The 13,346-nt window shown below is 41.7% G+C and overlaps 1 protein-coding gene across 7 annotated transcripts in view; it reads right to left on the reverse strand.

Annotated features, from left to right (window-relative positions):
* mcf2la (mcf.2 cell line derived transforming sequence-like a) overlaps nucleotides 1–13,346 on the reverse strand; it is a 235,019-nt gene that overhangs the window by 66,319 nt on the left and 155,354 nt on the right. For 6 of the 7 annotated variants that reach the window (XM_043700234.1, XM_043700236.1, XM_043700232.1 and 3 more), the window contains 2 exons: nucleotides 8,821–8,900; nucleotides 2,637–2,703 (listed from right to left, as the gene is read on the reverse strand). In XM_043700234.1, the coding sequence (XP_043556169.1) occupies nucleotides 2,637–2,703; nucleotides 8,821–8,900 (147 nt within the window). The remainder of the gene's footprint in view (nucleotides 1–2,636; nucleotides 2,704–8,820; nucleotides 8,901–13,346) is intronic. The other variant, XM_043700233.1, reaches the window with a different exon arrangement.

Consider the following 13,346-nt stretch of genomic DNA (forward strand, 5'->3'; position numbering starts at 1 on the left):
CTGGGGTAAGGTGGGGGAAGGGGAAATGAGGGAACTAGTGAAGTCCACATTGATGCCCTGGGGTGAAGTGTTCTGAGGCGGAACATGAGACGCTCTTCCTCCATGCGTCGGATAGTGAGGGAGCAGCGGTGGAGGAGGCCCAGGACCTGCATGTCCTCGACAGTGTGGGAGGGGGAGTTGAAATGTCGGGCCACAGGGCAGGGGAGTTGATTGGTGCGGGTGTCTCTGAGATGTTCCCTAAAGCGCTCTGGAAGGAGGCGTCCAGTCTCCCCAATGTACAAGAGACCGCATTGGGAGCAACGGATACAATAAATGACATTGGTGAATGTGCAGGTGAAACTTCGATGGATGTGGAAGGCTCCTTTGGGGCCTTGGAGGTGTGGGCGAGGTTTTGCAATTCCTGCGGTGGCAGGGGAAGGATGCCAGGAGGGGAGGGTGGGTTGTTGGGGGGCGTGGACCTGACCAGGTAGTCACGGAGGGAACGGTCTTTGCAGAAAGCGGAAAGGGGTGGGGAGGGAAATATATTTCTGGTGGTGGGGTCCATTTGGAGGTGGCAGAAATATCAGAGGATGATGAGGTTTTTGTGAAGGTTGGTAAGGTGGAAGGTGAGGAGCAGGGGGTTCTGTCCTTGTTACGGTTGGAGGGGTGGGGTTTGAGGGCGGAGGTGCGGGATGTGGATGAGATGCATTGGAGGGCATCTTCAACCACATGGGAAGGGAAATTACGAACTCTAAAGAAGGAGACCATCTGGTGGTGTTCTGTGGTGGAACTGTCCTCCTGGGAGCAGACACGGCGGAGACGGAGGAATTAGAAATACAGGATGGCATTTTTGCAGGACGTAGGATGGGAAGAGGTGTAATCCAGGTAGCTGTGGGAGTCGGTGGGTTTATAAAAAATGTCAGTGTCAAGTTGGTCATCATTAATGGAGATGGAGAGGTCCAGGAAGGGAAGGGAGGTGTCAGAGATGGTCCACGTGAACACCACCACAGATTATAAATGGTTGAGGCCCCAGCACCGATCCTTGTTACATTCCAACAGTTAAAGTTTTACCAATTTGAAAAAGAGACGTCTATCCCTACCCTGTTTCCTGTTAGCTAACCAATTATCTATCTATCCTAATTATTATCCATGACACAGTGTGACCTTAACTTGTGCAATAACCTTCAATAGTACTTTATTGAATACCTTTTGGGAATAATTATAACAATGGTTCATATTTATCCATGCTGCTTACTACACCCTCAAAGAACTCATATGTTAATTTTGTTTGCCTGTTTTGATTTTTGAATATCCTTTTATGACATCCTTAACAATAGATTCTAGCATTTGCTTAACAATATATAGAGTAAATGGCCTACAGTTACCTGCAACCTGTCTCTTTTTACTTAGATGGAGTATTACATTTGTGGTATGTAATCTGTTACGACTTTGAGAATCTGGGAAATGAAGATTACAAGCAAAACATCTACTATCCCCATGACACTAATTTAAGACCCTGAGGTACAGCTCATCATGTCCTGGGGACTTGTCAGCCTTTTATCCCTAATACTTTTTCTCATGGTAATTTCATTTTAAGTTACACCTCCTCTTTTACCTTGATTTTTTTTCCCCTACTCTGACACTCAATTGATTGACAGTAACAAATTGTTTTGGACTCTGATGTGGGACTTTGAATTCCAATGTTTATTAAATGAAGTACTTCAATGTAATGCTTATTTTAGTAAGGTTTTATTGAGGTAAAAGGAATTTAAAGCAGTAATAGTGTTTTTATGATTGAGTGTTTTTCTTCAATATTCTAAAATCTATTTTATTTGAGGACCTGTATTATTTATTATTTGTGCATGGGTTCTGAAGTTTACTTCTGGTGACTTGGCATAGTAAATCAAAGGCAACGGATAGTAGTTAAGGAGAATTAATTAGCATAAGTTGGCACAAAGTTGGCATTGAGAATATAAAGAATGAATGAATGAATGAAAGTATAAATCAGCATGGTACGAGGAACATGGAGGTTGGGTACAGCGCATGAGGTGGAATGGAGGCCAAGGGGCTATTGGAGGGAAGTGTTGAAAGGTTATAACCGAGTATTGTGGCCATGATGTGGTATCAGATAGGTAAATGGACATTTAATAGCATGGGGATACTAAATAGTATATGTTAGCATGGATGGGGTATGGGAAGATGCGTGACAGAAAGGGGATAAGAGGGGTGTGCGAGCTGGAGAGTTGTTTTAGGTTTTATCAGTATTTTAACTAATCTTCCATAACATGCCCAAGCAGGGAGGCAGTGTATTATATTCAAACTACATCCACAGCAGATAGTCTCCACTCTCCTTCTGGACTTGCACAGTCAGAGGATATCCTCCTAGAGGACTCAGTCATTTCTGGAACAAAACATTGACCTCCTGGGTCAGTTTATCCTGGGTTGAGTTTGTTGAACCGGGAAATGTCTTGTTTCACTTCTGTGCTCCCAACCAGGGAACAACATTCAGGACCCAAGTATTGTTATTTTTGTAAAAGGACATATGTAATAAAGTGAACAATAGAGCAGGCTGAATGCTTTACTGTATTCTACCATTATTCATTTAGATCAACTTCAACAAGACTAAGTACAGCCACACTCATCACAAAATGACTTACCTCCAGCACACAAAGCAATTCTTCTACATAGGCTCTCTCTGTTTCAATTAGCTCATTCATTACATGGCTGTAGAAAAAAAAATGAACAATCTTACCTTTATATCATATTAGAATATGTACATGTGTGGACATAGTTAGAACCATATAAAATCTGCAGCCTCAGTGAAAGGATGGTGACTTTTGCCATAAAGACAATGGTTGTTGCATTACGAGTAGTAATTCAATGCTTGCGAAGCATTGTAGCATGTTCTATGACTGTGTTAGGGTACTAAATCTAAGAACATCTATACTCATTATTTCATGAAAATAATCTTGAATTCTAGCAATTTAGAAAACACATTATTATGTAACAGGACCCTATAACACAACATAAAAAGGGTTACATTTCCATAGCATCTTTTATGACCTCCTAGATGTCCCAAAGTGCATTACAGCCATTGAAGTTCATTTTAAGAACAGTACTATTGTAATGTAGGAAACATGGCAGTAAGTTTGTGTTGAGTAAGCTTTCAAAATAGTAATGTTCCAATGATTTTATAATCTGCTTTTAGTGACACGGAGAGAGAAAACTATTGATAAAGACACAGGGGATAACAGTCCTATTATAACGCAATGGATTATTTTATGTCCACCTGCGATAACGGAAATAATTGGCAAAATTTATAAAAGTAATTAGCAAAAGAACCAAAGGTAACCTGAAGAAAAGCTGTTTTGTGGAGCATGTAGTTATGAGATTTGATTCACTGCCTGATAATGTAGTGTAGGCAGATGAGAGACTGTACTACCAAAGGTCTACAAAAAAAAACAAGTTTCAACAAATGCGTCGGACAAATGATGGAACGTGCTGCATTCAAAGTTCTGTATGGCTACAGCACAGAGGACATAGCACTACAACACTAAGGTGAGCTTAGCCCTAATACAATGCCCTTGTCCCCAACATCCATCAACCCTTTTATAGGTTATTGTCTCCAACCAGCCCTCCCTCAGCCATACCTGTCTGCCTAAAGCCTACAGAAATTCCCTCTTTATATGGACTGCTTTGATAACTTGTTTCCATGGGATCAAAACCATCCTCTTCTGAAGTTTCATTTCCTTCATTACCTGGAGCCTTTTCTTGCACCAACACAATTTCCAGAAATACACCTGAAAATCTGACAGTACATTCCCCCATAACATTATTGCACCCTCAGATACTCTTCCACTTCTGGCAGAAAGATTCAGTATAACAATGCATAGTAGCATTGGTTGCAAGCAGGTGACCATTTGGGCTCCTACTATCAAACCCAGTCAGCAAGCAAATACACTGCATGCATATGCATCATTAGCGAGTTTTGAGAAGATTTGTAGTTCAAGTTGAGGTTCTGGATGTAGGTTTGCTCACTGATCCAGAAGGTTCATTTCCAATTGTTTCATCACCCTACTAAGTAATATCTTCAGTGGGCCTCCAGGTGAGGCACTGCTGATAATTCCTGCTTTCTATTTATATGTTTGGGTTTCTTTGGGTTGGTGATGTCACTTCCTGTGGTGGTGTCATTTCCTGCTCTTTTTCTCAGGTGGTGGCAGATAGGGTCTAACTTGATGTCACATGGTAGGGTAAGGTCTTGGGGAGAGACCTTGGAGTGCAGATTCATAGTTCCTTAAAAGTGGAGTTGCAGATAGGTAGGATAGTGAAGGTGGTGTTTTGTATGCTTTCCTTTATTGGTTAGAGCATTAAGTATAGGGGTTGGGAGGTAATGTTGCGGCTGTACAGGATATTATTTAGATTAACAAGGATGTCGCCATGGTTGGAGGGTTTGAGCTATAGGGAGAGGCTGAACAGGCTGGAGCTGGTTTCCCTAGAGCGTCGGAGGCTGAGGGGTGACCTTATAGAGGTTTAAAATCATGAGGGGCATAGATAGGGTAAATAGACAAGGATTTTTCCCTGGGCAGGGGAGTCCAGAACTAGAGGGCACAGGTTTAGGGTGAGGGGGGAAAGATTTGAAAAGGCAATTTTTTTTTTTTTTACACAGAGGGTGGTGCCTGTATGGAATAAGCCACCAGAGGAAGTGATGAAGGCTGATACAATTACAACATTTAAAAGGCAGCTGAATGGGTATATGAATAGGAAGGGTTTAGACAGATATGGGCCAAGTGCTGGCAAATGAGACTAGATTAATTTAGAATATCTGGTTGGCACGGACGAATTGGACCAAAGAGTCTGTTTCTGTGCTGTACATTTCTATGACTCTATAAGTCAGAGTATCTGGATGAATACTCTAAATAACCAAGAGTATCCAACTGAGGTGTATCTGCTTATGGAGACATAAACCCAATGGGAAGGCCTAAAGAGAGGTAGAATAAAGTACGCATTGCCATCAGGACCTTGGTGAAATAGACCAACCTGACCAACTATCCTGATCAGGGTGTCCAAAATCATTGCTGAATGCCCAAAGGACATAGTTATGGAGAGGCAGAAGAGAACAAATCACAGAAGGAATAAAGATTTACAGCAGCAAAGAAAACCAGGCAATTAATTGTCTGATATGTTCCACTGAAGCAGCCCAAAATTATTTTCAATGTAGTATTCCGTCTCTGCCAGTGAATACTTTGCTGAACTTCAAATATTTATCCAGGTTTTCCACAAAGATACAATGCTGTCTCCATCCATTCTCTCTGGATAAAGAATTTTCTACTGAGCCTCTCTTCACTGTGACAATTTAGAATTAGTCCCAGGTTACTGACTTTCCATTAGGTGAAGACGCCTTCCTTACTTACACCTTCAAAACTCTTCTTACTTGATGTGGACATGAAACATGGCCTCACACCTAAAATGCATTGTCTGACCCTAGGTGTCACCTTTATTCTGATAAAACCTTAAGTTATTTTGGGGCAATGACTTGAAAATAATTCTCGATTTACATATTAATCAATCAAACTCTGCACCTCCATTCTAACTGATCAAAGACTTAATAGCCATCTAGATTTGTTCAAAACATTTGTATGACCCTTTAATCTTTTCCTTACAAATTCTGTGTCTGATGTATTCTCTCTCATTAGCTGCCGAGGAAGGAGTGGGAGCTCCGAAAGCCTGCGGTTTCAAATAAATCTATACCCCAGTGTCATGTGATTTCTTCTTAATTGAAAAACACTTATGTAATTCCTCTCTTTATCTACTCAATGGAAATACTCCCAGTATTTTAACTCAACCTGCATAAGCGCAGTTTCTCACCAGCAGATCATCATCCATAAGATATAGGAGCAGAATTAGGCCATTTGGCCCATTGAGTCTGCTCCACCATTTGATAATGGTTGATACATTTCTCAAACCCATTATCCTGCCTTCTCCCTGTAACCCTTGATCCCCTACCTATCAAGAAATAAAATAAAATATTGAAATAAATCGAAACCAGTACTTTAAATAATGAGCTACTCATTGTACAGACAATATTCTAAATAAAGTCTAATTCAGGTTTTCTACAAGTGCATTGTTACTTCTTCACATTTGTTGTATTCTATACTCATACTTAAAAATTTCAAAATCCGCTTACACTTTTGATATAGCCTTTGTCTAAAGGCAGACAATATTCATGGCATGTAAGTGCCAAATAGTAACAAGAGAAAGCCCTCTCACCTTTATAGTACCATCACCACTGAGTTCCCCATCATCAAAATGTTGGGGACATCGCTAAATGAAGCTTAAGTAGATTACTCACTTCAAAGTTGTGGCTGCAAGATAAGATGAGAAGCTTGACACTCCGCAATAAAAGGGAACATTTTAGATCTCTCAGAACCATTACACCATCTTGGTTGGACAGCAACACCCATGAAGCTTAACATTACTAAAACAGAACTTGATTAGTGCCTCGCCAACCAAATTCAATTTCTAAATACTCCACCTCTAATGCATTCTAGCTACTGGATATAGAGTCAAAGAGATGTACAGCATGGAAATAGACCCTTCAGTCCAACCCATCCATGCCGACCAGATATCCCAACCAAATCTAGTCCCTGCCAGCACCCGGCCCACATCCCTCCAAACCCTTCCTATTCATATACCCATCCAAATGCCTTTTAAAATGTTGCAATTGTACCAGCCTCCACCCCTCAGCCTCCGACGCTCCAGGGAAAACAGCCCCTGTCTGTTCAGCCTCTCCCTGTGGCTCAAATCTTCCAACCCTGGAAACACACTTGTAAATCTTTTCTAAACCCTTTCAAGTTTCACAACATCTTTCCGATAGGAAGGAGACCAGAATTGCACGCAAAATTCCAACAGTGGCCTAATCAATGTCCTGTACAGCTGCAACATGACCTCCCAACTCCTGTACTCAATACTCTGACCAATAATATCAAGTCACAAAGAGTATCAATAGAAACTCTTGCCTCTGTGGTCTCTACTACAAGAAGGATAACAACAACAATGTCATTGGAACACCATTAGCACATAGACATGGACACAAACATTGTCACTCTTGACTGGTTGGAGTAATAACTGGCACAAGGGAAGATAGTTCTTGTAGTTGGAGGTTTATCATCTCAGTATCAGGACATTGCTGCAGGACGTCCTCAAGGAAATGCCCATGGTCCAACCTTCTTCAATTGCTTTATCAATGATAAGCAATTTATCATTTCAAAAAGGTCAGAAGTGGGATGTTTGCTGATGCTTGCACAATGTTCAGCATTAGTTGCGACTCCTCAGATACTGATGTATTTTGGATCCATATGCAGCAAGACTGAAAAGTGACAGGCAACATTCCTGCTACACACGTGCCTGTCAATGACCAATTCCAACAAAATAGAACCTAATCATCTCCCCTTGACAGCAATGACATTACCATCATTGAATCCTCCACTTGTTACTTTTGACCAGAGACTGAACTGAACTAGCCATATAAATACTACGACTAAAAGAGCACAACTGGGGTTGGGACATTTGTAGCAAGTAACTCATTTCTTGACTCCCTAGAGCAATCTACAAAGCATAATGAAAAAATGTGATGGAATATTCGTTACATGTCTGGATCAGTGCACCTCCAACAACACTTCAGAAGTTCAATACCATCCAGGACAAAGCAACATGTTTGATTGGCACCACATCCACCAACGATATAAATATTCACTCCCTCCACCAATATTGCAGTGGCAGCAATCCGTACTATATATAAAACATATAGCAGCAATTCAGCAAGGCTGGCAGCACCTTCCACACCTGCAATCTTTACCATTTAGGAGGGCAAGGGCAGCAGATGCATCAGAACAGCATAACTTGCAAGATCCCTTCCAAGTCCAAGCTGTCCTGACTTGTAACTACACTGTCATTCCTTCTCTGTTGCGAAGTCAAAATCCTGGAACTGCCTTCCAAACAGTGTTGTGCATATATCTAAATTAAATGGACATGCACAGTTTAAGATAATGCAATTAGGCATCGACAATAAATGCTATCCTAGCCTGCTAAGCCTACTTTAAAACTTGAATACTTTCCAACACTGTCATGAGAGTACAATCAGCAGCAGTACTACAGTGGTTCACGAACAAAACCACGATTATCTTTGAAAGAAAACGAGGGGTGAGGTACAAAGTTAAGCTTGCCAATAACACTCATCATGGGAAGAAAGAGGAAATGACTAAATCCACTATATTCCCTTTATCTGACCAACAGCATTCTCTTCAAATTGTAGATTTTCCTATCACAATTCAAGCAGGTTTTTGTTTTAAAACCATTGCCTTTTTTAAGTACTCTCTAATTTTAGTTCTAATTATGCGTTCTAAATTTTATGGCAGTTGTGACAAACTCTCTCTTATCCAATGCTAAACTTTGTATGCAAGTATCCACCCTTCAGTTCTTTTTGGAATTCATAAGATCCAGAACTGTGATGTAATCATTTGTAAATACTGTGAGTGGATCTTTCTATCACCTCTGGAAATGTGGTAACATGGAACGTACAGCTCACAGTCCTGAATTTTCCACAACCAAGTCTCAGTTAATACAATCATATTTTACCTATTCCACAGGACCTCTATGTTACAACATTCTTTATGCTTTTAGGTACAAATGGTGAACAATATGTTGATGCAGGTTATAAGTCAGAAATAGACAGGATCTAGAGGCGTGTGATGCTTGTATCTACAGCAGGTTGCGGAGAAAAGATAGAAAGTGTTTTCTTTCAGATGTTTGTATATTTATACTATCACCTCTTGCTGCTCTCACCTTCTTAACACTGCAAGGTTCTCCTCATTGTCAGAAGTGGAACATTTCCTTCCCTCAACATGTTCATTCATCTCAATCTGCTGAGAGAAGGTAAAGTGTAAAACACTGTCAGAATTTGCAAATATACTGCAATGTCACAAACATGAACAATAATATCTCATCAAAAACAGCTAATATCCCAAAGAAATTAGCAAAGTCTAACAAAGTTCAGAATACAAGGTACCAGCCAAATATCTTAAAATTACACTTAACAAAATGAGTGTCATGCCCCCGTTTCTGTAATACATTTGCTCTGAGTGAAGTGCTTAAACACCCTTCCTCTGCTATAGGAATGATTTCATTTTGGAGGATATGGGCCAAATGTAGGCAAGTGGGACTTGATTAGCTTGGGAGCATGGCCAGTGTGGACTGGATGGACTGAAAGCTCGGTTTCCATGCTTTATGATTCTATGACTAATCTATTTGAGGTATATAACAAATTTAATAGTTGATACAGTTATTTACATGCACCAAATATCAATCACTTTCACTGTGTTTTCACTGCATTATGCTCTTAATAATTCAGATTTTTCAAATAAGTTTGTGATGAAACTTACTCAGCAACCCTCAGCAATATATTATCTGAGGGAACATTTTCAAAGTACCACACAGAATTCCACAAACCTACACACGTTAACACTTGCTTAGGGGTAAGCAAGTTGGGTTAGGGGCAGGCAGAGGTGCTATGCACTTACCTGAAGAAGGTGGCATAAGGTCTCCATAATCTTTGTGGTTTAGCCTCATTTAAATTAATTTGGGAGGTTAGCAGTGCAAAATGCTATCTTTGGGCATCTCTCAAAGTGCAGAAAATCTGGCAAGGCAACCAATAGGCTACAGCAGTCCCTGAAAGGGCCGGTACTTTATAGGAGAGGTTCTTTGTGTCAAGAGGGACAGTCGCCTTCAGGATTGAGATACAGCTGCAGAACAATTCTAAACAATATGCCGAGATCCCCTAAGGCAACAGGGAGACACCTATTCAATATGTGAGCAGTAGAAAGGAATTAAAAATCACACAACACCAGGTTATAGTCCAACAGGTTTAATTGGAAGCAACTAGCTTTCGGAGCGTCGCTCCTTCATCAGGCGATGCTCCAAAAGCTAGTGTGCTTCCAATTAAACCTGTTGGACTATAACCTGGTGTTGTGTGATTTTTAAACTTTGTATGCCCCAGTCCAACACCAGCTTCTCCAAATCATGAGTAGAAAGGAGGTCTTCTTCCTACAGGTGGTCAATGCATTTCAAAGCAAACGTAGAGTGAGGCAGCTGAAACTAACAACGATGTCAATATTTACCCAGGATACGAAGTGATCAAGCCAAGACTCCCCTTCACATGTCATTCTCTGCATAGCTGTGCGGGTGTTACTTTACAAGCGGAACCATCCATTTTCTTCACTCCCTACGGTTTCCTCTAGACTATAAGAACACCCCTGCTTGTATTAACGCTCTCAAACCCTACTACCTCACTCAGCATCCTCTGCACACATGTAGCTCCCCTCTCTCTCCATAAACATTATGCTAATCCACTGTAAGCATCTTGAAAACCATTATTACCAGGCCCAGATTAATCCACTGCTCCTCTTCTTGGAGGAGGAGCTGGCAGACACAATACAACAGACTTTTAACTGAGGAAAATGTTGTCTACGTGGACTTCAGTGAAGCGTTTGACAAGGTTCCACATGATTACCAAAGGATCTCGATCAATTGGGCCAACGGGCGAGGAGTGGCAGATGGAATTTAATTTAGATAAATGCAAGATACTGCAATTCAGTTAAACAAATAAAGGCAGGACCTGTACAGTTAATGGTATGGTCCTGAATGGAACACACACACCTAGTGGTCCAAGTATGTAATTCTTTGAAAATTGCATCCAGATAGACAGGGTGGTTAAGATGGCATTTACCATGCTGGTCTTCATTGCTCAATTAAATATAAGAGTTGGGACATCATGTAGAGGTCATACAGGACATTGGTGAGTCTTTTGGAGTACTGTGTACAGTTCGAGTCAGTCTGCTATAGGAAGGATATTATTAAATTGGAAAGGGTTCAGAAAAGATTTACCAGGATGTTGTTGGGACTGGAGGGTTTGATTTATAAGGAGACACTGGATAGGCTGAGACATTTTTCACTGCAGCATAGGAGGTTGAGGGCTGACCTTATAGAAGGTTTATAAAATCATGAAGGGCATAGATAAGGTGAATAACAAAGATCTTTTCCCAAAGGTGGGGGGAGTTCAAAACTATAGAGCATATATTTTTAAAGGTGAGAGGAGAAAGATTTGAGAGAGACTTGAGGGGCAACTTTTTCACACAGAGGGTGGTTTGTATGTACAATGAATTGCCAGAGGAAGTATGGATATGAGTACAGTTACAACATTTAAAAGACATTTGGACTGACAGGTGAATAGGAAAGGTTTAGAGGGATTTTGGCCAAATACAGGCAAGTGGGACTGGTTTAGTTTGGTAAACTTGTTCAGCATGGACGAGTTGGACCAAAGGGTCAGTTTCTGTGCTGAATGGCTCTATACTGATATTGACAAATAGAAAGGCCACTATCAACAGATAACACACACGCAGGCTGGAGGCCAGAAACAACACGTTTATTTAGGCATCCTGTCTTCATTTCCTTTTTATACTATCCCCTCAGTAACACAATCAAGATTTGTAGGTCAATCTGATAGTTATATTATCAATGATGTTAATAGCAAGTTAGAAGGATGGATCTGTGCTGCAAAATTAATTTGAGCACAGGAGGCGGAGAACAAGGGTAGATGCAGATAAAAGGTTGATCTAAGAAGTAACTGCAAAGGAGCAACTTGTATCTTGGGCACAGCAGTTAGCACTGTTGCCTCACAGCGCTGGAGACCCGGGTTCAATTCCCGCCTCAGGCGACTGACTGTGTGGAGTTTGCACGTTCTCTCCGTGTCTGTGTGGGTTTCCTCCGGCTGCTCCGGTTTCCTCCCACAGTCCAAAGATGTGCAGGTCAGGTGAATTGGCCATGCTAAATTGCCCGCAGTGTTAGGTAAGGGGTATGGGTGGGTTGCACTTCGGCGGGTCGGTGTGGACTTGTTGGGCCGAAGGGCCTGTTTCCACACTGTAATGTAATCTAATTAGCTCTTCTAGAGAGAACAATGGAGAATTTTGGAATACAGCCTTTAAAAGAAAGATGAGCTTTCTGTGCACCAAAAAATGCTGATTGCTTTGGATTACCTGCCAAAGGACATGTGCAAGTTGTTAGACATTACCTGCAACCTATACGATGTTTGGAGCATGTAACAGATATTTTGCACACCACCTTGGAGCATGTAGTGGTCCATAACATTCACCAGCTTCCAGGCAAGGGTCTCGAATTTGTTGCAGTATTGTTTGAGGTACCCCCAAACCATTAAACCGCCAGGTGAGGAGAGGGGAACTGTCTCCCTTTAATTATTCGTCTGTCTCTCTGTTAATCGTAACAAGGTTCATTTTAAAATGAATCCCTTCTCTTGTGGATACCAAATTCCCAGATTCATGTTTTAAAAGCAGCCAATTTAAACAGGCTTTCTTGAATTTACAAAGAGTGAGTTTATTAATTAGAGTTGATAAAATATGAAGCTGGAAAAAGCATAGTAGGTGAAGCAGCTTCAGAACAGCAGGAGAGTTGACATTTCGGGCTGAACCCTTCATCAGGACTGGGGACAGGGAAGGGGGCTGAGAAATAAATAGACGGAGGGAGTTGAGGCGAGGGGAAAGATAGGTGGGATGTTCATAGATGTATGCAGTTAGGAGGTGATTGAGATTGGTCAGTGGGAACGGTGGATAGATGGGAAGGAAGATGAAAAGGTTAGGTGAGGGGCTGAGGTGGAGAGGGAGGACTGGACCTGGGATGAGGTGGGGGTGGGGGCACAGGGGCTGAGAGATTTGGAAGCTGGTGAATTCTATGTTAAGGCCATAAGGTTATAAGCTTCCTGAGCAGATGATGAGGTGCAGTTGTATAAGACTCTGGTGCGGCCGCATCTGGAGTATTGTGCGCAGTTTTGGTCGCCATACTATAGGAAGGATGTGGAGGCACTGGAACGGGTGCAGAGGAGGTTTACCAGGATGTTGCCTGGTATGGTAGAAAGATCGTATGAGGAAAGGCTGCGGCACTTGGGGTTGTTTTCATTGGAGAAAAGAAAGTTTAGGGGTGACTTGATAGAGGTGTACAAGATGATCAGGGGTTTAGATAGGGTTGACCATGAGAACCTTTTTCCACGTATGGAGCCAGCTATTACAGGGGGGCATAGCTTTAAATTAGGGGGGGGTACGTATAGGACAGATGTTAGGGGTAGGTTCTTTACCCAGCGAGTCGTGAGTTCATGGAATGCCCTGCCAGTAGCAGTGGTGGACTCTCCCTCATTATGGGCATTTAAACGGGCATTGGATAGGCATATGGAGGATAGTGGGCTAATATAGGTTAGGTGGGCTTGGATCGGCACAACATCGAGGGCCAAAGGGCCTGTACTGCACTGT

Source organism: Chiloscyllium plagiosum, chromosome 12 (assembly GCF_004010195.1).
Source record: "Chiloscyllium plagiosum isolate BGI_BamShark_2017 chromosome 12, ASM401019v2, whole genome shotgun sequence".
NCBI lineage: Eukaryota > Metazoa > Chordata > Chondrichthyes > Orectolobiformes > Hemiscylliidae > Chiloscyllium > Chiloscyllium plagiosum.